At 37.3% G+C, this 23339-nt stretch overlaps 1 protein-coding gene across 2 annotated transcripts; it reads left to right on the top strand.

Moving 5' to 3' along the window:
• The first annotated feature begins 372 nt into the window (after positions 1-372).
• On the top strand, positions 373-22657 carry ints3 (integrator complex subunit 3). 2 transcript variants are annotated; one of them, XM_067425634.1, is made up of 29 exons: positions 373-699; positions 1583-1666; positions 4814-4897; positions 5009-5122; positions 6549-6633; positions 6717-6783; positions 6907-7048; positions 10059-10188; positions 10310-10407; positions 10496-10687; positions 11656-11743; positions 11967-12046; positions 12832-12923; positions 13062-13168; positions 14679-14798; positions 15022-15151; positions 15224-15293; positions 15385-15488; positions 15698-15862; positions 17044-17197; positions 17295-17363; positions 18760-18835; positions 20109-20222; positions 20307-20355; positions 20448-20618; positions 20985-21085; positions 21224-21296; positions 21408-21561; positions 21726-22657. In XM_067425634.1, the coding sequence occupies exons 1-29, from the start codon at positions 616-618 to the stop codon at positions 21801-21803; spliced, it is 3075 nt and encodes a 1024-aa protein (XP_067281735.1). In that variant the 5' UTR covers positions 373-615; the 3' UTR covers positions 21804-22657. The 2 variants fall into 2 exon arrangements, with proteins under 2 accessions (XP_067281735.1, XP_067281736.1); XM_067425635.1 differs by having other exon boundaries at positions 374-699; positions 15239-15293; positions 20451-20618.
• The last annotated feature ends 682 nt before the right edge of the window (positions 22658-23339 follow it).

The following is a 23339-nucleotide window of genomic DNA, read 5'->3' as shown; positions in this document are numbered from 1 at the left end:
TCAGGACCATTTTAACTTTTCGAATCATGTCCATGGATATTTTCACAAAAAAATTATCAGAGGGTTAATTATAATATTAGTATATAAAACTACGACTAAATACCTGCTGTTAAAATATTTAAAAGTAATTTTCTATTTTGTTATTTTGTATCCCATTGTTGTTTACCGTCTGTCAGAGTTTTCACCCACATGTTTACACAGAAGCAGCGTTCTTGTCATGTTGCACGGGCTTCTTTTTGTCTAACGGGTCTCGATGACAGTGCCATCACTGTGATTGGTCAATTGCCACGTCAATCAAAATCCCTAGCACGCTATTGGCATAAATGGGTCTTATCGCTCCGCCTTCACTCCGCGTTCAGAACACTTCCGCTAGGCCACCATGCCCTGCGGAAGTTGAATTGTTACAGTCGGACACTGTGGAAACACTGGAGTGGTCGCGCGAAGGTGGCGAATTAAGAGTCGTAAACACACTGTAGGCACCTAGGACTGGGCGGAGAGAGGGTTAACTAGTTCATAAGCCCCACACTCCCACGTAAACAGTGAAAGAAGGGTTTTAAACAGCGCCCTAAACCCCCGTCAGGTCCCGTGTGTGTGGGCGCAGCGAGGCGGGAGGAGATGGAGCCCTCGCCGGCTAAGGGTAAAGCACAGGGTCGCCTTCTGGTGTCCACCAGCCTGGACGCCAAAGATGAGCTGGAGGAGGTAGGGATCGACTCATTCCCTTTGGCCGTTAACTTCGTCCTCCACAACACAAATTTGTCAAGAAAAACATGGTGAAAACTAAGTACAATAACAAAAGGACAAGCAGAATTGAGAAGTTGACACTATCAGACTTGTAGGATCTCTCGGAACAGGGTAGATAGTGTCAGGGGTGCCTTTGTAGTCTTTTGTCATCTTATTTATTTGCGGCAGCAGTGTGTAAACAGAATGTGTGTTAAACACAATGATGTTAATATATCAGATATGCACTAAATGACAGCTGATGGTGTCAGTGACTATCAATCAGCTGAAGAAGATATTAAACAGTGATACAGTCATCTACCTCAATTGAGGATAGATAGATAGATAGATAGATAGATAGATAGATAGATAGATAGATAGATAGATAGATAGATGGGTTACCTTGGCTATTTAGTATCTTTTCAGCAATATTTAATGTTCAAATATTTATGAAACCAAAATATATACAAACACAGCAATACATATATTTAAGAAAAATACAAATGTCAATTTAGCTTTTTTTATAAGTAGTGATATACTTTATTATGGAATTGGTTGTATTGTAATATAATAATAATCATAACTGTCAATTACAAAAATATAAATGCAAAATAGGACTCATTCAATTATAATTATCATATTCATTACTATTAATTATATTCATGTTATTATACAATTACAATTTTTGTTGTTACTTTTGTTATTATTACATTGATTATAATATTAAGATATTTAAAAAACTTCAAATATTATAGCTTGTTCCCCCATACGATTACATGTCCGGTTTATCAACTACACCATTATTTAGTTTTGGATGTTTTTGGAATGATGTTCAAGCATGTGTGTGTGTGTGTGTGTGTTTCAGCGCCTGGAGAGGTGTGTGAGCATCACCACATCTATAACCAATGGGCTTTCAGAGCGGGAAGCCAATGATGCCATCACTGCTCATGTGAGTGTTTATTAATCACATCCACCTAAAATAACACACATCAGGATTCAAACATCATAAAAACCTGGACATATAATGGAATTTTTAAGTTGTTGTTTTTCAGCCCTTGAAAAGGAATGGAAATTAGTTGAATAAAAAAATGAAATTTCTGTAGATTTTAAATATTTTCGAGCAGAGCAAAATGTAGTTCTTTTATGAATGCCTTATGTCCTCATAACTTAAACATATCTGTTGACACTTATTGAAGACATTTGTATACCAGAGGTTGGCTGGCGTATGCAATTGTTTTCAAAGAGAGCAGCAAGTTTTTAGAACGCCATGAGTGTAACGACTACGAGGCACTGAGCAAGTATTTCACTCTCATGTGCTAAGCATTCAGCGTTTTTTACTGGTCGCCTCCTAGAGTTAAAGAATGTTCAACTTTAAGTAAAACGCAGTGCTCATCACTGTCACTTTTCACCCAGCCGTCCAATCACACTGGAGGAGGGGCGGGACAATCACAACACTGACCAAACACCACATTCTATGTGTACAACGTCAGAAGATTACAACAACAAGCATAATAGCAAAATAACTTAAAGGGTTAGTTCACCCAAAAATTAAAATTAGATGTTTATCTGCTTACCCCCAGTGCATCCAACATGTAGGTGTGTCTGTTTCTTCAGTAGAACACAAATGAAGATTTGTCCAACCGTTGCTGTGTGTAGGTCATATAATAGGGCGAATAGGTAACAAGTCTATGAGAGCAAAACAAACAAACAAAAAAACATGCTTAGGCAACGTGCACAAAAACCCTGCTGCTCCTCACGACACATTGATTTGTTAAGACACGAACCGATCGGTTTCTGTGAGAAACCGAACAGTATTTGGTTTTTTTTTACCTCATATCCCGACGAGTCTCATCAAGTTTTCTCATCGGCAGTAACTTCTGTCTGATGAGGTCAAGCTTGCTCTATCATAGAAATATACCATGTAGATGCCTCATTTCGATCGATCTGTGCAGGCACAAATGAGGTTCTATATATATATATATATATATATCTATGATCCCACCAGCTTGACCTCATCAGATGGAAGTTACCGCCGATAGAAAAACTTGATGAGACTCGTCGGGATATGAGGTAAAAAAATAACATAAATACTGTTCCGTCTCACAGAAACCAATCGTTTCGTGTCTTAAATCAATGTAACGTGAGGAGCAGCAGGGGTTTTGTGCACGTTGCCTAAGCATGTATTTATGTTTGTTAGTTTTACCCTCATAGACTTGTTAACTATTCACTCCATTATATGACTGGCACACAGCAACGGTTGGAGGTAAAAATCTTAATTTGTGTTCTATTGAAGAAACAGACACACCTACATGCTGGATGCACTGGGGGTAAGCAGATAAACATCTAATTTTCATTTTTGGGTGAACTAACCCTTTAAAACATGAGCCAGAGCAAATACTTTACATTGTATCTGCATTTTTATATAGAATCAATACACAAGCATACTATCTGTGAAATGATATACTAGTAACACTTGTGCAGATATTCAGTTTTATAGCAAGCAAAGAGTCTAAACTGAAAAATGCGTTGCCAAAACACTCTCAAGCGCTCACAGCAAGGCATTTTCAGCAGAGTGCCTAGCGTTTTTAGCTGGATTAAAACGTTTTTGTTGAACATGATGGGTTTAACATGATGATGAATTGAGAAGCGATGGGTCATAGCCCGTTGATCACGTCTCTTGTGGTTTTATTGGTTGAAAGACTATCCAATTGCATACAGAGACATTTGAATTATGCTTGTTTATCATGCCTTTTGTGGTCTGATTGGTTGAAAGACTATCCAATTATGTACAGAGTCATTTGAATAATGCTCGTTTATCATGCTTCTTGTGCTTCAGAAAATACAGAGCAGACTCCTCAGAACAGTGTTCACTCTTAAATTGAGCATACTTTCTGATTAGGTAATACATTTGAATTTACTTCACGTTAGCGACCTTTAAAAAGTATGTTCTATATAGTATGACTCTGGGTAATATTAATTAAATTTAGCCAACATGTCATTACAGTCACGTGACCTATCAGTGGATAACTGCTTCACTGCCATTTTTAAGTCCTCTTTCGCGAACTCATGGGGTGGTAAAGTGTCCATTGATTTCACACTTTAGAATCTCGGTGGAAATAGTGGGTCACTTTAACACAAATTATTTTTAAAATACTGTGTATTCAGACATGCTACTCTTGGTGGACCGTAACAGTTTTTCGCATAATATATAGTTGGGAAGTATTTGATTTCGGATGCAGTGCCTGTGTTATCCTACACATGCAGATCATGTGAGTCAGAAATGAAGCCTTAACTTATTTCTTTGTTATTCATAATGTGGATCTCCAACATTGTTATGTGTATATGATGTTATATTTTGAGAAATGATCATTTATTTAAGCAGTAAGGTACAGTGCTATATTTTGGTAGATGGGTTTTATTTTGGAACTTCCAGTGGACACCCTACAACCACTTCAGCGATTTTTATAAAACAGTCACTACAAAAAAGATAAAGGATGCAATTTTTTATTAAAACTTTCAAAAGAATAGCATTTAGTAGTAGCATATAAATGTCTTTACTGTCACTTTTGAAACATAATTAATGCATCCTTGATGAATAAATGTTTTAATATCTTTCAGAACACAATCTGACGCAGTAGTGCATGTCATAGCTGTTGCTATGATCGCTGTGTGGGGAATTGAATAGTAGGCTAACTTACTATGCTATATACTGCATTCAGTTGTTTAAAAATAGTAATTGAGCTGCATTATGTAATCATACATGTTTCCAGCAGTGGGATTCTGAATTACATTTACCCACAGGCTTAGAGAAGAACAGCATGACGTTTAGCCCACTGGTTAGTGCATGTTGACGTGTTGCTCTTGAAGGACATGAATGTGAAACTGATCCCATTCACCTCTCTCCATAAACTTCTCTTCAGCATTTCTTTTCATTTTGTGACTGATCTGTGATCAATATCTTATCTGTAAAAAGATCAATAAAAGTGTCCAATAGAACTAAAAAAAAAACAAGTTGAGAATACAAGAGTTTGTCTGTATTTAGAACCATTGATGTGTTTATGAAAATATTTGATGGGAATGGTATGTGTATGTGCAGGTGTGTAAGGGTCCACAACAGCATGAGGAGGTGTGTCTGGGTCTCTTCGCGCTTCTGCTCACAGAGCCCTCACAAGCACAGAGGGTATGTTGATGCTTCACACATAACATCTGATACACATACATACCAAAAATGCTCTTCTACTCTAACTGTTCTCCCGGAATCCCACCATTAACACCGCATTTTGTCCTGCAGTGCTACAGGGACCTGACGTTGGTGAATCGGGACGGCATGAATGTGGTGCTTATGAAAATCAACCAGATCCTCATGGAAAAGTTTCTAAAGCTGCAGGACGTGTGCCGCACGCAGGTGGTTGTTGTTGATGATTGTTATTTTAGTATTATTTATATACTAATAGTATTTAGAATTAAGTTTTATATTTTGAGTTTTCATTTGCAAGTTTCAGTAATTTTATGTGCTGTAGTTTTTATTATTGTTTTTTAAATATTGCTATTTAGCTTTAAATTTAGTACTTCAACTTAAACAAAAGTTATTTTAATATTTATACTCAGGGCTCGACATTAACACTTGTCCGGGACAAGTGGATTTTTTTGAAGGGACAAGTGAAAGAGAATTTTACTTGCCCAACCAGACTAGTAACCTGATTAAAATGTCAATAACAAAAAATACCTAGGGAATCACTAAGATGCAAGAATAATTCTGCATTCATTTAGTGTAAGTGGCGATCAATAGTGGATAATATTATGTATAATGAACTGACAGTAAGAAGGTTTTACAGTTGACGCTTGCGCAGCCTCTCGAGGAAAAATCAAAAACAAATGTGCGCCGATCACACAGAGAAACTCGGTTAACATACTGTGACAAAACATTTGAAATGTGGAGGTTTTTTATATTTATAACATATGATACAGTCGCAATGTCACACTACCAAGAGTGCTGTTTTCGTGAATACCATAACAATAGAAAATGTGACATTGATTTCATTTGACAGTTTCATAAACAATGTCACTTACATTTTAGATGCAATATTTTTTTTGTTCTATTTCAGCGGTGAAAATAGTTTCAAACAAAGATAACAGCAGAACTGTAATGCATCTCACAACAACAGTTACCAATGATTCAGCGTTTAGAATGAATCGCTTGAGTCCAAAATTCAATGAACTATTCGTAACCTCATTATTGAATGATTCAACAAATCGACTCAATGACTCACTCATTAAGTCAGTCACCTGCTGCCACCTACTGGCAGTTTAGTTTCATGTTTAAACATTCTTTCCAACATTTCTTATTTGTATATACAAAAAATATTTAAAACAATCTCATAACATTATTTAATGCAGTTGTAGTTTTTCAGTTTAAATTAATTAATTTGATCGGTAACAGCACTGTAGTGTACTATTCAAATTTAATTTACTGATCAAATTTTAGAATATAAAAGGAAAACAGAAGCACAGTCTTTATTTATTAAGATTAGGGGGGATATGCCCTTTATAAAAGGTAAACATATCACAAATATGCAGATCTAAATATATCAAAGCTGATTAAACACTGGTGTGGATATTGCTTCAGAACACAAAAAAAATATATTTTTCCAGACAAGCAATTTTTTTACTTTTTACACAGATAAGTTATAGTCAGATTTACTTTTACGAAGGATAAGCACATGAATAGGCTTAATGTCGAGCCCTGATACTTTTTTCAATTAATTATAAATGTTTTAAAAGTTTTAGTTTATTTACAGCTCTGCTGACGTCTCTTCTTTTTGTGTGGGCAGCTGGTGTGGTTGGTCAAAGAGCTGGTGAAGAGCGGAGTCATTGGAGCAGATGGAGTTCTCATGACGCTCATGAAACAGATCGCTGGTGCGTTCACACACAAACGCAAGTCAGGCTACGTTTTTACTTTGTACCCCTATATTGTGTGTCTAACCTACGTCAATCTGCAGGGGGAGACATCTCTAACAAAAACCTGTGGTTGGCAGAGAACGTGTTGGAGATCTTAGTGGATCAGAGGTGAGAGGTTCTGAGTCAAACAGCATGTGATGTGAATGTTGCACTGTGGGCGGTCTACTTCAATGAAAATAGACCAGCGTGAATTTATTGTCAGTTTCATGAATGTGTTTGTGTGATGGACAGAGAGTGGGTGCTGAAAAGTGGGATGTTAGTGGCCATGTCTGTGTACACATACCTGAGGCTCATAGTGGACCATGGGACACCAAACCTGCTGTCCCTTAGACAGAGAGAGGTGGACTTCTGCATCGGACTGCTCCGAGAGAGGGTGAGTACAGGAAAGATCTGGACATGATGTTTTTTGGTTTGTTTTTTTAATCACACTACTGGTCAAAAGTTTTAAATTATGTTTTTGTTAAGAAATGTCTTATGCTTAAAGGGTTAGTTCACCCAAAAATGAAATTGATGTCATTAATGACTCGCCCTAATGTCGTTCCACACCCGTAAGACCTTCGTTCATCATCGGAACACAGTTTAAGATATTTTATATTTTAGTCCCGGAGTATAATGCAGTCAATGCACACTTTACTGTCCATGTCCAGAAAGCTAATAAAAAACATCATCAAAGTAGTCCACATCAGTTGGTTGATCTCTTAAAGCATCGAAAATACATTTTGGTCCAAAAATATCAAAAACTATGATTTTATTCAGCTTTATCTTCTCCTCCATGTGCCTCCAAAAAGAATCAAACGGTTAATGAATCAGTGAATTGATCAATGATTCGGGTCGCCAATGTCACGTGATTTGAGCAATTCGGTTCGCGTCAAACTGCCAAACTGACATCAATTTCATTTTTGGGTGAACTAACCCTTTAACAAGGCATCATTTATTCGATCAAAAATACAGTAATATTGTGAAATATTATAACACTTTTTGTTCCATTGACTTGCATTTAAACACATGTGAATGCAGAATACCGGAAATGCATGCTCATGCAAAGAAAATTCAGATTTTGCTACATTCCAAAGTTCATGTTTGGTAAACTCGTCTACTTGTATCACATGGAGATGCATGACCAACAGAAGATTGAAGAGGTCACAACATAACCTCTTAGCATACTTAAAAGATTGCAGATTTTTTTGTTATGTTAAATATTTTATTTTTAAAGACGCCGCAATGTGATATCATCATTGCAGTGACCGTAGAAATTTATCATGCTTAAAGTCAAGTGTGACTGGCTTTAAATGTAGTTTACTCCTGTGATGGCAAAGCTGAATTTTCAGCATAATTTTTGCACGATCCATCAGAAATTATTCTGATCATTTATTTTATATCTTAATTATTCCAATCCTTTCATCAGTAGTATACATTAATTACAAAGCAAAAACATTTGAGAGATTTGTTGTTGTTTTTTTGTGTGTTTTTTTTAATAAGTTTTTATCATTGCGTTAAACTGGATAATGAAGAAAAAATGGCCAGTGTTTGTTTTCTAGGACACACTTCATGAAGTCGATTTTTGAGCCCACATACCCAATACACACTGAGCCATGATGCAAAACATTGATTCTGGATTACAACATTTTAATTGCATTTTCTGTATTAAAAGGCCAGCAATAAATTGAAAGGTAAATCGTTTTTATCCAGTGCGTCTTGCTGTAGATTAATTTCAAGGACACTTCCCCTGAAGCCGGCTGAGGTGAAGTGGCTCGTTCAAGGGCACTAAAGCAGGATTGTGATGTCTGTATCTGGGTCAGCGGTTCTCAAGAGAACACTTGGGATTTAACTTGTGACTTGGGCCTGAACCAGCTGTGATTAAAGTAGGCTGCCAGCAATTATTCAACAGATTTAAAATCAGCATGAAATCAGAATTGACTGTACGTACCTTATGTAAATGTTCCTGGTCCTGGTGGGGCTTCGACTAATAGTTATTTGGATAATCAAATAATCATTCAAATAAAAAATGCATTTCATTTTCTATTTTATTGGCTGGAAAATGTGTTCCCCACCCTGACTTATGTTCTGGTTCAAATGACATTTTTGTGCTAATGTAGGCTATATATATATATATATATATATATATTTTTTTTTTTAGCCAAACCTGTTTTATGAAATATTTTCTTAGACAAGCTTCCTGAGAATATTTCAATAATTTAACCACATTTGCATGTTTAATATTCGCTGGTCTTTTAATGGTCACATGAACATTTTTTAATGTGTTTAAACGAAGTTTCTAATGATCAACAAGGCTGGATTTATTTGATCAAAATATAGTAAAAAATGTCATTTCATATTCCATTTAAATATATTTTTAAAATGTCTTAAGTGTCACATGATCCTTCAGAAATCATTCTAAAAATGCAGGTACAAGCTAAAATTTGCAGCTCAAGAAACATTATGATCTTATAATCAATAGGTGCATTTACATGAAGCACTGTAATCGGTTTAAAAGTCCAATCCGAATGAAAATGCTCCACATAAACACCTCAATCGGAATAAAAATGCCCAAACCGAATGAAATTGTAATCGGTTTGAAAGGGGTGGGGTAAACCTTTTCATGAACCGATCAAATGGAAAATGTAACCATATGAACGACCTGACCGGATTACTTTGCTTTCACCGCTGACCACGCGCCGCGCTATAATTTTGAGAGGAAAGTTAATTTTTCTGAGGGGTAAATTTTTATTTCGATAGAAGTTATGAAGATAATGTTGGCATAATGAAACAGACATAGCCTGGTTATATCCTCTCATCTTGACAGCCTTTGTCCCAGGCAATTTTTACTTCAACTGCGTCTGACAGAAGAATACATTTTTTCTGAGATGATTACACTTTACAATAAATAAATAGCTTTTATAAAACCGTATAAGTCCTGGTGTATAAACCCCAGATCGGTTTAGATAACGTCTCATGTAAACAGTCCACTAAATCTTTCAATCGGAATTATTTTAATCGGAGTGAAAAAAAAAGTGTGCATGTAAACGTGGCCAAATTTAAAAACGGTTGTGCTGCTTAATATTTTTGTGAAAACTGTGATACTTAATTTTTGGTATTCTGATCGGTAATTGAATCTGTGATTAGAAAGTAATAAATATCTTTAACTGTAATTTAACTTCATCAACTACTATACATATAGTATATAACGTATGTTAATATTAACCGGTATTATCACATTTTAGATTAGCCTGTTTTTATCCGAATGTATAAAATCTGCCCTACAATTTTTTTTTTCTCACTGAATAATTTATTTCACTGTCACATATTACAGATGTTTTAATGTTTTGTGTTGCCATTTAATGGTGATTCATGTGTTTAATTGCTATGTGATTGTGTTTTGGCAGTTCATGGAGTGTTTTATCATGGGGAGGGATCTGGTCAGACTCTTACAGAATGTGGCTCGTATTCCTGAGATGGAATTGCTGTGGCGAGACCTGCTGCATAATCCTCAGACCCTTAGCCCACAGTTTACAGGTGTGCATGAGGGAATTTATACAGTAATACTTTAATAACACACACACACAAAGTCTTTGCTGTGCATACAACATCTGTTCAAAACTGATGCGCTCTTACTTGTTGTCCCGTCCTGCTGCAGGTATATTGCAGCTCCTCACCTCTAGAACCTCACGCAAGTTTCTGGCCTGCCGACTCACACCTGACATGGAGACTAAGCTGCTGTTCATGACCTCAAGGGTAAACACACAAACACTGATACCTGACACAGAAACCACAATTTGTTTGTGACTTGAAAGTCAAACGCTCTTGTTCTCCGTGGCTGCAGGTTCGGTTTGGCCAGCAGAAGCGCTATCAGGACTGGTTTCAGCGGCAGTATCTGTCCACAGCTGAGAGCCAATCACTGCGCTGTGACCTCATTCGGTATATATGCGGTGTGGTTCATCCATCCAATGAAGTGCTGAGCTCTGACATTTTGCCACGCTGGGCGATTATTGGCTGGCTCCTGACTACCTGCACTGTAAGCAAATACTAAAAACACTTCCTAAAATGTAACTTTAAATCCAAGCAGGTTCCCGTGGGTTTTATCAAATTTAAGGTTATAAGTCTTAAATGGTATAAGAACAGTCTTAATTATAATTTCAAGAAGTGTTACACTTGTGGATAGATATGGTGTTCATATCATGCCTGCAAACTCGTCACCTTTAGCGAGGAAAGTTTCAATGCCATTTTCTTTTCATATTATCTCTGTATTATGCCTAATATAGTAGTGTTTAGAAGCACAGCACTGCTTTTTTAGAGGTAACCTGGGGAAACTGCTATATTTCTGCTGTTTTGTAAGTGGCATCTACTGTCAAAGAGTGAAGGTGCATTTTCATTCAGCGTGTCTGCCTTTTTTTTAACCAAACTTTTAATTTGATTTTAAAAGTTCTGCAGATACCCTGTCTAAGATTTTTCTTAGCAACATTGCGAATAAATCAATCGCATATGCGACTAAATCTTCGCTCTGGGCAACTAAATTATATCTATCTTCAGCCATTGGTTAATAAATTCTTAGATTTTACTCGTCAATGTGTGATTTAGAGGCTAAGTATAAGTTTACCATATATATATATGTTTTCACTCACTGAACACGCTTGAGAGTTTTGATCTTTGATTCAGCAAATCAGTTCAAGCTAACGCTGACAACGTGATTAATATTCATGAACCCAGCAGCTAATCAATCTTTAGTGCATTGTATATAGTTATTTGCAGTAGGATTATTATCTTTTAATTATCTATTCAATTCAATTCAGGAAGCTTTATTGGCATGACAAAAACATACATTTTGTATTGCCAAAGCATTAAAACAACATCTATACTATTATTTACAGAAACACTGAATGACCAACAATACAACTAAAAATGACTAGCTAATGGCGATTCTATTTCCAAAGTGTGCATTATTGGTTGCTTGGATTAATGCTGAAGTTTTGTCTCTCCCTGCAGTCTAATGTTGCTGCATCTAATGCCAAACTGGCCTTGTTCTATGACTGGCTCTTCTTCAATCCAGAGAAAGACAGCATCATGAACATCGGTAAGAGTGGCAAGGTGCCATTACTGTGTCATTCAGCTTTGACTTCATAAACAGACATGTAATAACCATATGCTTTGCCTTAACCCAGTCACTGATGGTCTATTCTCTCTCTCTCTCTCTCTCTCTCTCTCTCTCTCTCTCTCTCTCTCTCTCTCTCTCTCTCTCACTCTCACTCTCACTCTCACTCTCACTCTCACTCTCACTCACTCTCTCTCACTCTCAGAGCCAGCCATTTTGGTGATGCATCACTCCATGAAACCACATCCTGCTATTACAGCCACACTACTGGACTTCATGTGTCGGGTGAGAAATTCTAAGTTCTTACTGTATCTAAGTACTATATTCTTACACATTAACTGTGAGTAATGGCTTTAAAAATAGAAATCCACAATCCACCAAGAGACACATTTTTTAAAATACACATTTAACAAAAACATTACATCAAACTAGATATTTTTTAAAATAAGTGTATTATGTTGAAAAATTGATCTGTACACACTTTATTCTAAAGAACAGTTTTTCATTTTTCAGAGTAAATAGCTTACCCTCTGAAATAACTAACACTTTACAAGAAAGTCCTGTTAGTTAACATTAGTTAATGAATTAACTAACCATGACAATACATTTGTTACGGTGTTTGTTAAGTAAGGGATAATATAAACCCAGCAGAATAAACCCTGAATGGGTTTATTCTGCATAACAACCGGCTGGGTGTTCATTATCCCACTTATTACACGGCTACTAGTCTCAAATAAATTACATACCGCTGGAATGCGCGATTGACCAATCAGAATTAAGTATTTCACAGAGCTGTGTAATAATCTTTGTAAATAAATAATATTAACAGATACAACTTTTGATTTAAAATGTATTAGTAAATGTTGAAATTAACATTTAAAATTAATGTTGTTTACCAATGTAACCAAAATCAGGTGTCAAAGTCCAAAAAAAAGTCTTGCCCTCCATTATTTTCCACTGAATATTCTGTTAGACTCAGAAATTAGTAACATAATACAAGTTAAGTGTTTGTGAATTCCAGTTATTATTGTGTTTTAATTCTTGGGTTTACCTGCTGTCTTCTACTTCAGATCATCCCAAACTTTTTTCCTCCTCTTGAGGGTCAAGTGCGGCAGGGTGTCTTCAACTCTCTCAACTTCATCATGGAGAAGAGAGTTCTGGCGTTAGTTTATCACACACACACACAATCATTACCATGTGTTCATACAGACACTTCATCAAGAATTCCACCCATTTGACCCGGCTGGTTTCAAGATGCTTTGTTATATAATGATCCTGACTATCTCTCTCACTTTCGCAGTCATCTAGCACCTCTGTTTGACAACCCTAAACTGGACCGTGAGCTGCGCTCTATGCTGAGAGAACGCTTTCCAGAGTTCTGCAGTTCCCCGTCACCACCCACAGAAGGTCAGAGCTGCACACCACTTTTTCATTGCCAGTCATGTCAATAAACAAAAGCTCCAACCCAGTTCAATTTGCCAGAAATGTTTTTGTGACATATGAGCACACAAATGTGTATTATGACATGGGTATTACAAGGAGAGGGTGAAATATGAGGACATTGGCCATGTCCTCACTTTTCAAAATGCTTATAAATCATACAGGATGAGTTTGATGGGTAGGTTTAGGCTAGGGGCAGTGTTAAGGGGATAGAGAATACGGTTTGTACAGTATAAAAACTACGACGCCTATAGAGAGAGAGAGAGAGACACTTTATACATACACACACATCCCATTCTTAATCTGTAGGCTTTAATATGGAGTTGGCCCACCCTTTGAGCTATATTACTTTTAACTCTTCTGGGAAGGCTTTCCACAAGGTTTAGGAGGTTTTTTTTATGGACATTTATGACCATTCTTCTAGAAGCACATTTGTGAGGTCAGGCACTAATGTTGGATGCAGTCTCTGCTCTAATTCATCCCAAAGGTGTTCTGTTGGGTTGAAGACCACACTTGCTCATCCATGTCTTTATGGACTTTGGTTTGTGCACTGGTGTTCAAGCATTTTGGAACAGGAAGTGGCCATTCCTAAACTGTTCCCAAAAATTATATTGTCCATGAAATTGAATGAAATTGTCCAAAATGTCTTCGTATGCTGAAACATTACGATTTCCTTTCACTTGAACTAAGGGGACTTTCAGGCACCTGAAAAACAACCCCACAACATAATCCCCCCTCCACCAAACTTAACACAATGTGATCAAGCAAGTACCATTCTCCTGTCAACCGTCAAACTCAGACTCGTCAATCGGATTGCCAGAACACATCTCCACTGCATCCGATGCTTACAATTGCAATTGGTGATGTAAGGCTTGGATACAGCTGCTCGGCCATTGAAACTCATTCCATGAAGTGGAAAGTTGGCAACTGTGCGCCTCAGCATTAGCTGACCCCGCTCTGTGATTTTACTTGGCCTACCAATTTGTGGCTGTTGCAGCCCCAGTCCCTGATTAGGCTTTTTTAACAACAATAAAACAATCACATGCAGACACGCACACAAAACAATAATTTAAGAAAACTGAGACTGTGTACGACCATCAATGTTCACAAACCTGCGTTTGTTTGAACCACTTTTTAGATTTCTTTGAAAAATGTTTAACTTTGTTTGTTTTGTTGTGGATGCGGATTGTGCAAATTTAGTTTTCCTATGTTTCCTTAGGTGTTTCTTCGGTACTGTGCAATTTATATTAGTTGCACCTCTTGTACTGACCCTTTTTTTTTTTTATGAAACTTTTTTTTATGCAACACTTGAACACTGTTGATTAAAAAAAAAAAAACATTAAGCTGTGCTTAGGCCCTCTAGTGTGCCCTCCCTTGACCCCTAGTTGAGAACCACACGTCTACAATCTCAAGGCAGTGGAATGAAATCCTGCTTGAGGTATGTTTTAATGTTGAAAATGTTTTATCTGTTATTTAGTAAAAATGGAGGAATCTGTTCCCTTGGAGATGGACAATCACGTGCTTGATAAGGAGGATGGTTGTTATGACAACACAGATGCTACCTTTAGTGATGATGAGGAAGAGTTGAACAACAAGGGTAAGAAGCTTTTAGTAACGGCGCACTTTAGGAAGCACTTTAGCTCAGGCCTTTAGATCATCTAATTAAGAACAAATGCTGCTTCACAATGTTATTTTCGTTGGAGTGGAGCTCATGTGCTGTTTAGATTAGTGGCTCTGGCTCAAAATGATGCCCATGACCCACTTTTGTATTTTCAGTTTATATCAGTGGCATCATGATATGCACCCTTGTTTATTCCAAGGTAAAAAACGAGAGTTCAAGTTCCAACAGCTCAAGGAAACCTACATTGACGAACCTGCTGACATTACACCTTTTGTGGACCAATTGGACGAGGCACTTAAAGAGAGGGTTCTGCAGCTACAGAAAGGGAGGTGAGGCACATGATTAATAACCTCTATTATGGATATATTAAGGTCTCAATTGCATAAGTCTCATTTGTGCAGTTCTTTTTCTCTCAGTGACACAGAAACACACTGTGAGGTCATGCAGGAAATCGTGGATCTTATTTTAGAGGTGAGCTTTGCTCAGGGTGAATATTTTAAGCTGAGCTTCAAATACGGCTGTCTTTTTACACACTTTTTTTCCCCCATTTATCCTCTCTCAGGAGGATTTTGACTCTGAGCAGATGTCCACTTTAGCTTCCTGTCTGGCTGAACTGTTTAAGAGTCACTTTAGAGGAGATGTGTTGCCTGAGGAGATTACAGAAGAGTAAGTTTTTCTCTTTCTCTCTGACTTCCTGCCAGGTCGATTAGCACACTATCTAGTGGTTAGCATGTTGATGCTCATCTGGAACGTGTCTTCCAGCCTTAGTTGTATCCTGATCCCCTTTCACCTGTTTGATCCACATATTGTCCTGTTAAATTTGTCCGTTTTTTATTAATGAAGAGGCTAATAGGTTGCTGTGTTTGTGCTAATAGGTCGCTGGAGGATTCCGTGTGTAAGCCGGTGTGTCTGATCTTCAGAAACTTGTGTCAGATGCAGGAAGACAATAGTGGCTTCTCTGTTCTTTTGGACCTGCTCGCTGAGCTCTACCAGAAACAGCCGAAAATTGGTTATCATCTGCTCTACTACCTCAAAGCCAGGTACAGTCAAATGTTCTTTAGTCCAAAAAATATCAAAAGCAAGTGACGTAGTTATGATGTAAACTTCTCATCTGCAGTTGATTTTTTTGGGTTCACTTTTTGAATGACGAGTACAGACTGCAGTCACCTGCTGGTATGGAGCGTTATTTTATCTTGTACAGATGCTAGTTGGCCATTGGCTGTAGTCTCTGCGACATGTTCAAATGCAACTTTTTAACCCAGATAAAAGAGAAGTGAGGTGACGCCAAAGTTGAGTTTTGTTGTCGCTACTTTTTGAATGAATCCCAATTCACTAGCCTGACGTCGTCATACTCAATTCTAGTCAGAATACTAATTCTAGGGCAACAACCCTGCATGCACGCTGGAATAAACGTTCTTTGCCGGTGTTGTAGAAAAAAAAAATGATTTAAGGATGCACAGAGTACTTACCAACACGATCATTTCTGAGGGAAGTAGTGAAGGTGATTGCATATACAAACAACTTCTCCGTTTAGGATTAGAACAAATTCAGCACATTGAACCCAAGCGCCTTTGCCGTGGGTGATTACGTTACTATTCATCATCTGTCCATCATCGTCTAAAGCTTGCCCTAACAATTTCATTGGTCCGAACAGTTTCTGTTTAGGCATAATTAATCCTCTATGGATCAAGTCCAGACCGAACTGCCTGAGCTCAAATGTTGTTGGCGGGGCTGAGTTCGGCTGGCATCCAGGCTACCAATTCACATGAACAGATAAATGACTTAACGCTAGAGATTTGTTGTGCATTGTAGTGACCCCGGCTTTGCTCTGCTTGTTTACAGGGCTACACAATTTGGCCTAAATTTATTTGAATTTAAATGAGTATGGCTATAAAATAATTAATAATAATCGCAATAATAAAATTATTATTAAATAAAAACTAAGAAATAATATATCACTGTAAAAATAAGGCTGTTTCTAAGAAAAAATATATAATAATAATAATAATTATAATTATAATTTTAATATATAAAATTAATGTGTAAAATTACAATACTAATATTTGTCTAAATTCTCATTTGTTTTTCATTTTAAACTTCTTTTTAACTGAAAACCCATATGGTGATTTTTTTTTTTTAGTTTTATTTTAAGTAATCGTGCATCCCTACTTTTGAAATCTAGATGTTTTTATAGTAGATTGTCATTTGTTTGTCATTGCAGCAAAGCAGCAGCGGGGAAGATGAGTCTGTATGAATCATTTGCTCAGGCCACAGCTCTGGGTGACCTGCACACCTGCTTGATGATGGACATGAAGGCCTGTCAGGAGGATGATGTGCGGCTACTGTGCTATCTAACCCCTTCCATCTATTCAGAGGTAATGCACATGCATGCATGTCATATGTCATACTCTAATGCAATGTGCCTGCAACATGGTTTCAGGGTTTCACTCCCTTTTCTTTTTTTCTGTACAGTTCCCAGATGAAACCCTGCGTAGTGGAGAGCTCCTCAACATGATCGTAGCTGTCATTGATTCAGCACAGGTTTCAAATATACACATTTAAAGGGATAGTTCACCCAAGATGAAAATTAGATTGTCGTTTACTCACCCTCATGTTGTTCCAAACCCAGAAGACCTACAAACATTTTCGAATAACAAAGATATTTTTTTATGTATTTTATGTATAATTTATATATTTATGTTCTAATTTTTAATGAAACCTGAGAGATTTATGTCCCTCAATTGAAAGTCCAGTACACTAAAAAGTTGATGCTTCAAAACGTTCTTATTAAGATCATAAAAGTAAGCCATTTGAATAGAGCGATTTAATCCAAGTCTTCTGATGAGACAAAATCACTTTATAGGATTAAACAAATTTAATTTAGGGTTTTATCTCATATAAACAATGATAGACACACATGCGTAGAGCAGTGTTTCCCAACCGAGGTATTACCAGTCGTTTTCACCTCATCACTCGGGTATAGTGTCAAAAGACACAAATGAAAACTCACACACGCTGTGAGAAAATTTGTCTCTGTGCACTCATCCGAAAGCCTGCACACATCTCTCAGCGAACAAATATTGAGTTCTCTTTAGTCTTGCGCTTGAACAGACAAACTCGCACAAAAAGTATTTCTACATGTCCATCTTGATAAGTATCCAAGCAGATATAGTCTGAATGTGCCTTAAGTGTACGACTACTTTATGCAGTCGAGAAAAACGACGCATAACTGTGCATAAGGTCTTAAAGGAGCATTAGCCTTTACTGCTGTCTGTTTAATGTCAAACAAAAGATAAGGACATCACTCACTGCTCTTGATTGAATAGCTTTTGTAAGTGTAATAAAGATTAATCTTTAATTTAAACAGTTAAATATGCTGTTATTTTACATTTGATTACTTTTTTAAATATCTGTACCTAAAAACTAATGTTAGACCTATCTAAAAAACCTGAAAAGCATTGTTTATTTTATTAGTATCTTTGCTTGATAGTATTTATTTGTGCTGCTGCTTGTATTTAAGTTATTTATTTTCTTTATTTTTATAAATAAAGTAGTCCTTTTTTCCCTGAACATAGCAAATACCGAACCGTACCAAAACAGTGAACCTAAAACCACAATGCAAATTGAACCGTGAGCAATCTGTACCATTACCCCCCTAGCGTAACGTAATTGAGGGGGTGCCACAAAATGTAGAACATATTCAAAGGATGCCATCACTGAAAAAAGGTTGGAAATCACTGGCATAGAGCACATCAAATATAGTAAACTGAAGCTCCGATACACTTGCTCGACCCATGAAAACCAATAAGGTTTGTACAGTGACATAAGAGTGAGTAAATGATGACAAAATTTCCATCAATTATCCCTTTGATACTGATTAAATTCAAATGAATTTGTTGTTTAAATGTCTATTTACCACTTCCTCTTGTTTTCACAGCTTCAGGAGCTGATGTGTCACGTGATGATGGGTAATCTGGTTATGTTCCGTAAAGACTCAGTCCTCAACATCCTCAGTAAGTTTGTAGCATTTTTAAAGCTCTAATTGTGCTCCATGTGTGACCCCAAAGTATGTTCATTTCTGTTCAAATTGAATTGTTACACCAAATAAACCAAATGCCAGGGTCTGAAATTAATGTGGGCCGGGGGCAAACATTCCAACAAAATGAATAAAAATTCTCTTCAAATTCAAAATGCAGGGACAAAAAATGTCTCTGTAAAATTAAACTTAATCTATTATGGTTGTCATGATGAAAGTGAAATGTGAAAATGAAGAAAGTGCAACAATTAGTATTACATTCAGATCATCTAATGGTGTATCAAATTTCTTTTGTGTTTTTTTTTTTTTTATGCAGTGTTGAGCATTATAAGGGATTATGTGTTTCTGTTGACCATATGAATACAATGGCCAATCAGGGGCGTTTAGATTAACCACCACTGAAAAAGGCAGACTTTTGTGTCGTTGTACGTGCTGTGCTCTCTAAATTCTGCATGCGAATTTTAGAGAATTATTTCATCACGTGACAAAGTGCGGTTACAGCGCAAGTACAAGATTAATTTTGCAGTGTAGACAGCTTCAGTCATTGTTGTTTTTATTTATTTATTTATATTTTGCTGGAGTGCACAACTTACGCTAAACTGAAATCATGGACTGCTTCAGTGATGTGGAACTTTCTTTGCTTGCTTTCTATATATAATTTATTACCAGTTTTGTGCGTGTGTGCGCGTGTGCGTGTGCGTGTGTGTGTGTGTGTGTGTTTATTAACTTATTATATATAATAAGTTATAAGTTATATATAACTTATTGCACAGTTGTGCTTGGAGTTAATGGTTTTATTTGTGATAATGCATTGTAACATGCCAAATTGTGCAGACATAATTTTTGGCCAGGCTGTCATAAAAATAAATTATGAACAGTTGCAAAAACATATTAAAATTAAATTGTGTGGCTGATTTATTTTTTTGCCAAACAATTTTGTCAGTTTAAAATACCTTAACAAAGTTCAGTGTTTTGTTTTTCTTTCATATTTAAAATATATATATTTTTAAATGAAAATATTTTCTTATATTTTGTTATAATTGTAGGGTCATAAAAAACAAATATCCCTCCTGACATCACTATAATCTTAGCTTGTTTTTTGTCTGTGTAGCCATAGCGTGGACGTCAAACTGACTCTGTGCTAAAAGCTTTATTTGTGTGTTTAGCTGTATGAATGTGCCAGACATTCTTTCATGGCTTTGTAAATGTCATTTTCCTCTCTCTAATTTCCTCTCTTCTGTGTGTTATAGTTCAGTCTCTGGACTGGGAGACATTTGAGCAGTACAGCACATGGCAGCTTTTCCTGGCACACAGTATCCCTCTGGAGACCATCATCCCCATTTTACAGCACCTCAAATACAAGGGTAAGCGTCACTCTACATAGACACACTTTCACTTTACACATACTACGAACATTTCCCATAATACTCTTCTCTCTGTACTCACAGAGCATCCTGAGGCTTTATCCTGCCTGCTGCTGCAGTTACGCAGAGAAAAGTAAGTCTTTTCACACAAGTGATTAATTCTCTTGTTTGCTGTGGGACACAGTCATTTGTTTTTTTGTTTTTATTTTTTGCTGTGCTGTACTGAAGGCCGAGTGAGGAGATGGTGAAGATGGTGCTGAGCCGACCCTATCACCAAGAGGATCAGTTCACCACGAGCATCCTGCGGCACTGGGCAGCTAAACACGACGACCTGCTAGGAGAACACATCAAAGCCCTGCTCATCAAGAACAACAACATGCCCCGTAAACGTCAGAGGTAATGACATGTTCTTCAGCTATTTTGAAGCGCTCCTGTGATGGGGGCGGGGTGTGTGTTTAAGGCCCTGGGCTGAGGACACAAAGGTTGCAGATTCAAGCAGGATAGACCAGGGGTCAGTATCCCTGGTGAAACATGAAGTACATTGAATATTCAGAGTATAAAATAACCAGTTTTGTGGAAATCACAAAGACCTGGCCAGTGGGCAGATTTTCTGCCCACTCATTGTGTCATGACATGCAAATACAATGGCACTAAGACAAAAATATCAGCTCTGGCGAGCATAAAGTGAATCGATCCAAAGCATTAAAAACTCATTATTTTTTGAAAATACACATATTTGAATTGTGCTGTGTTTTTGTATAGCTTGAGGAGTTCCAGCAGTAAACTGGCTCAGCTGACCCTGGAGCAGATGCTTGAACACTTGGACAGTTTGAGACTCAATCTCAGCAATACCAAGAACAACTGTGAGTTCCCCCCACAGCCAGTACTCCTTACAGAATTTGAAACGCCATTAAAATCTTTGCAGCCTGGTAGTCTTATCTGTTTTACTGTTCATATTGATTTAAACACTGATATCTGAATTCTTCTTGTTGGTGTATCAGTTTTTTCCCAGACGCCCATATTACAGGCCCTGCAGCATGTTCAGGCCAGCTGTGATGAGGCCCACAAAATGAGGTATTTTTGCTTGATAAGGCACACTTATCAGCATTATTTATTATTGTATTGTACTGGTGTATTATCCAGTTGTTATTTTGCTAAATGTCCATTGCTTTTTTCTTCTGCCAGGTTCAGTGATCTTTTCTCATTAGCAGAGGAATATGAGGATTCCTCCAAACAGCCTAAATCTCGACGCAAAGCCCCGGCGTCCTCGCCACGGTCCCGTAAGGGTGCGGCTCCTCAACCCTGCAATGAAGAGGAGAGCGCATCCAGCAGCGCTTCGGTAAATCTACACTCACAACTTGACATCATCACGAAGGCCTTCAGACCTTTACCCATATTATTATTATTATTGTTATTATTATTATTAATGTTATTATTAGTAGTATAATTAATAGTATTATTATTGTCATCTGTTTTCAATGGCCTTTGTTGACTTCCCTCCAGGAGGAAGAAGACTCCAAACCCAAAGCTCCCAAGAGAAAACGGAAATGCTCATCTGCAGTAGGTTCTGACAGCGACTGAGAGGACAAACCCTCGTCCTCACACCAACAACACCCAGCATAACCACGCCCCCTCTGTGACTGTGATGTCACTGGAGACTACCAGTCAATCATCGACTCCAGCCACTCAGGGGCAGCCTGCCCAAACACTCTCCTACTGTAGGGGCAGAACTCTTTCTCTGGACTCAAATGCAGAGGAGCCTGGGAGACAAGCCTCTACTCTCTCTAACCACTGCACTGCTCGGCTATTTTAAGCCTGAGCTTTTGGTTAAGTGCAAGGTGGGCGCAGTGGTGGCGGCTAAGTCTGGAACATCTCAATCGAGACAGACATAGACTGACAGATGTACAAACAAGACAGACTGCCTTAACGAAGAGGGTTATTTAATGTTCCTCAATGGCCCATCCATAAAAATTCATGGTAATGTACTTCAAAGAATGATTACCTTCTAACGGTAGTGAACCCAGACTGCAACATGAAGTACAGGGATCTTAAACAGATTAAAGATTTTACTGCATTTGGAGGTTCATTTTGGAGTAATGGAAACAGATAGGGGTCTTCAGGTTCAAGCCTTTTATCTTTTCATATTGAACAGACCTTGCCCATGCCCATCATTAATAAAGATTGACACACTGTCCTGTTTGGACGTTGTGGCTCTTCCGAGTGGAGCCTGAGACTTTACAGAGGGTCTGTGAATTTTTATCTCATGTTTGAAATGCACAGAGTTGCAGAAAGCAGGACTGTACAAACGGAGGACTTGACATGATGGACTTTTTAAAGAATTCTTTCTACTGACTTATTTTCATAAAAACAGATTGTAACTATGTTAAAGGACTATGATATTAATAAAAAAAGGGCGGAAAAGTTTGGTTTTCTTACCATAATGTCACATCTTGTATTCTTGTGGTGAAAAACGTATTTGCTGTTGTCTACATATGTATTTTCAAAGTGTATGAAATACAAAAGGGAGCACACTAGACACTATCCCACAATGCAGTGTGCAGCTGATTAGGCTTTTCATTTCTAATATAATGGATGGACCAGAAGTCACGTCGGCCAATATTTTAACATTTCTTCCTTTGCTCATTCTATGATCGCCACACAAGGTTAGATTAAAAATGCTATATACTTTAATTTCTGAGAAAATGTCTATAGCCTGAAGAATTATTGAACTGTTGTGTACAGCTGCCTTGATGGGAAAGGCATCAAGGGAAAGGTGAATCACATTTTAGTCTCCCACTATCACAAAACTTCTGCTACTCTCATGCTACTTTTTTTGTTCTAACAAACCAGACTGTGGGTTGTCTGCATGCCAATGTATATGGTTTGACTACAACTCTTGGTGAGGGTGACTAAACTACAAAATGATTTAAAAAGATTGGAATTAAAAGACTTTTATTTGACATTTAAAATGAATTCATCTCAACAACAACAAAAAAATAGCAGTAGCCATAATGCTGATGTCAGTTACTAGTTAACTTATGTGACCTTTTAGCTGAAGTTTTTGGTTTGGGCTCTTCCTTTTAGGAGTTAGACTCCTCAATACAGTCAATGGTTTGT

Source organism: Pseudorasbora parva, chromosome 19 (genome assembly GCF_024679245.1).
Source record: "Pseudorasbora parva isolate DD20220531a chromosome 19, ASM2467924v1, whole genome shotgun sequence".
NCBI lineage: Eukaryota > Metazoa > Chordata > Actinopteri > Cypriniformes > Gobionidae > Pseudorasbora > Pseudorasbora parva.
The sequence above is the reverse complement of the archived record's forward strand: the minus strand, read 5'-3'. Positions and strand labels throughout refer to the sequence as shown.

Excerpts from the sequence above, each read along its gene's own strand:
- ints3 (XM_067425634.1), top strand. The coding sequence starts at position 616 with ATGGAGCCCTCGCCGGCTAAGGGTAAAGCACAGGGTCGCCTTCTGGTG. Across the intron at positions 10,189-10,309 it reads CCTTAGCCCACAGTTTACAG|GTATATTGCAGCTCCTCACC; the intron begins GTGTGCATGAGG and ends GTCCTGCTGCAG. Across the intron at positions 21,297-21,407 it reads GATGAGGCCCACAAAATGAG|GTTCAGTGATCTTTTCTCAT; the intron begins GTATTTTTGCTT and ends TTCTTCTGCCAG.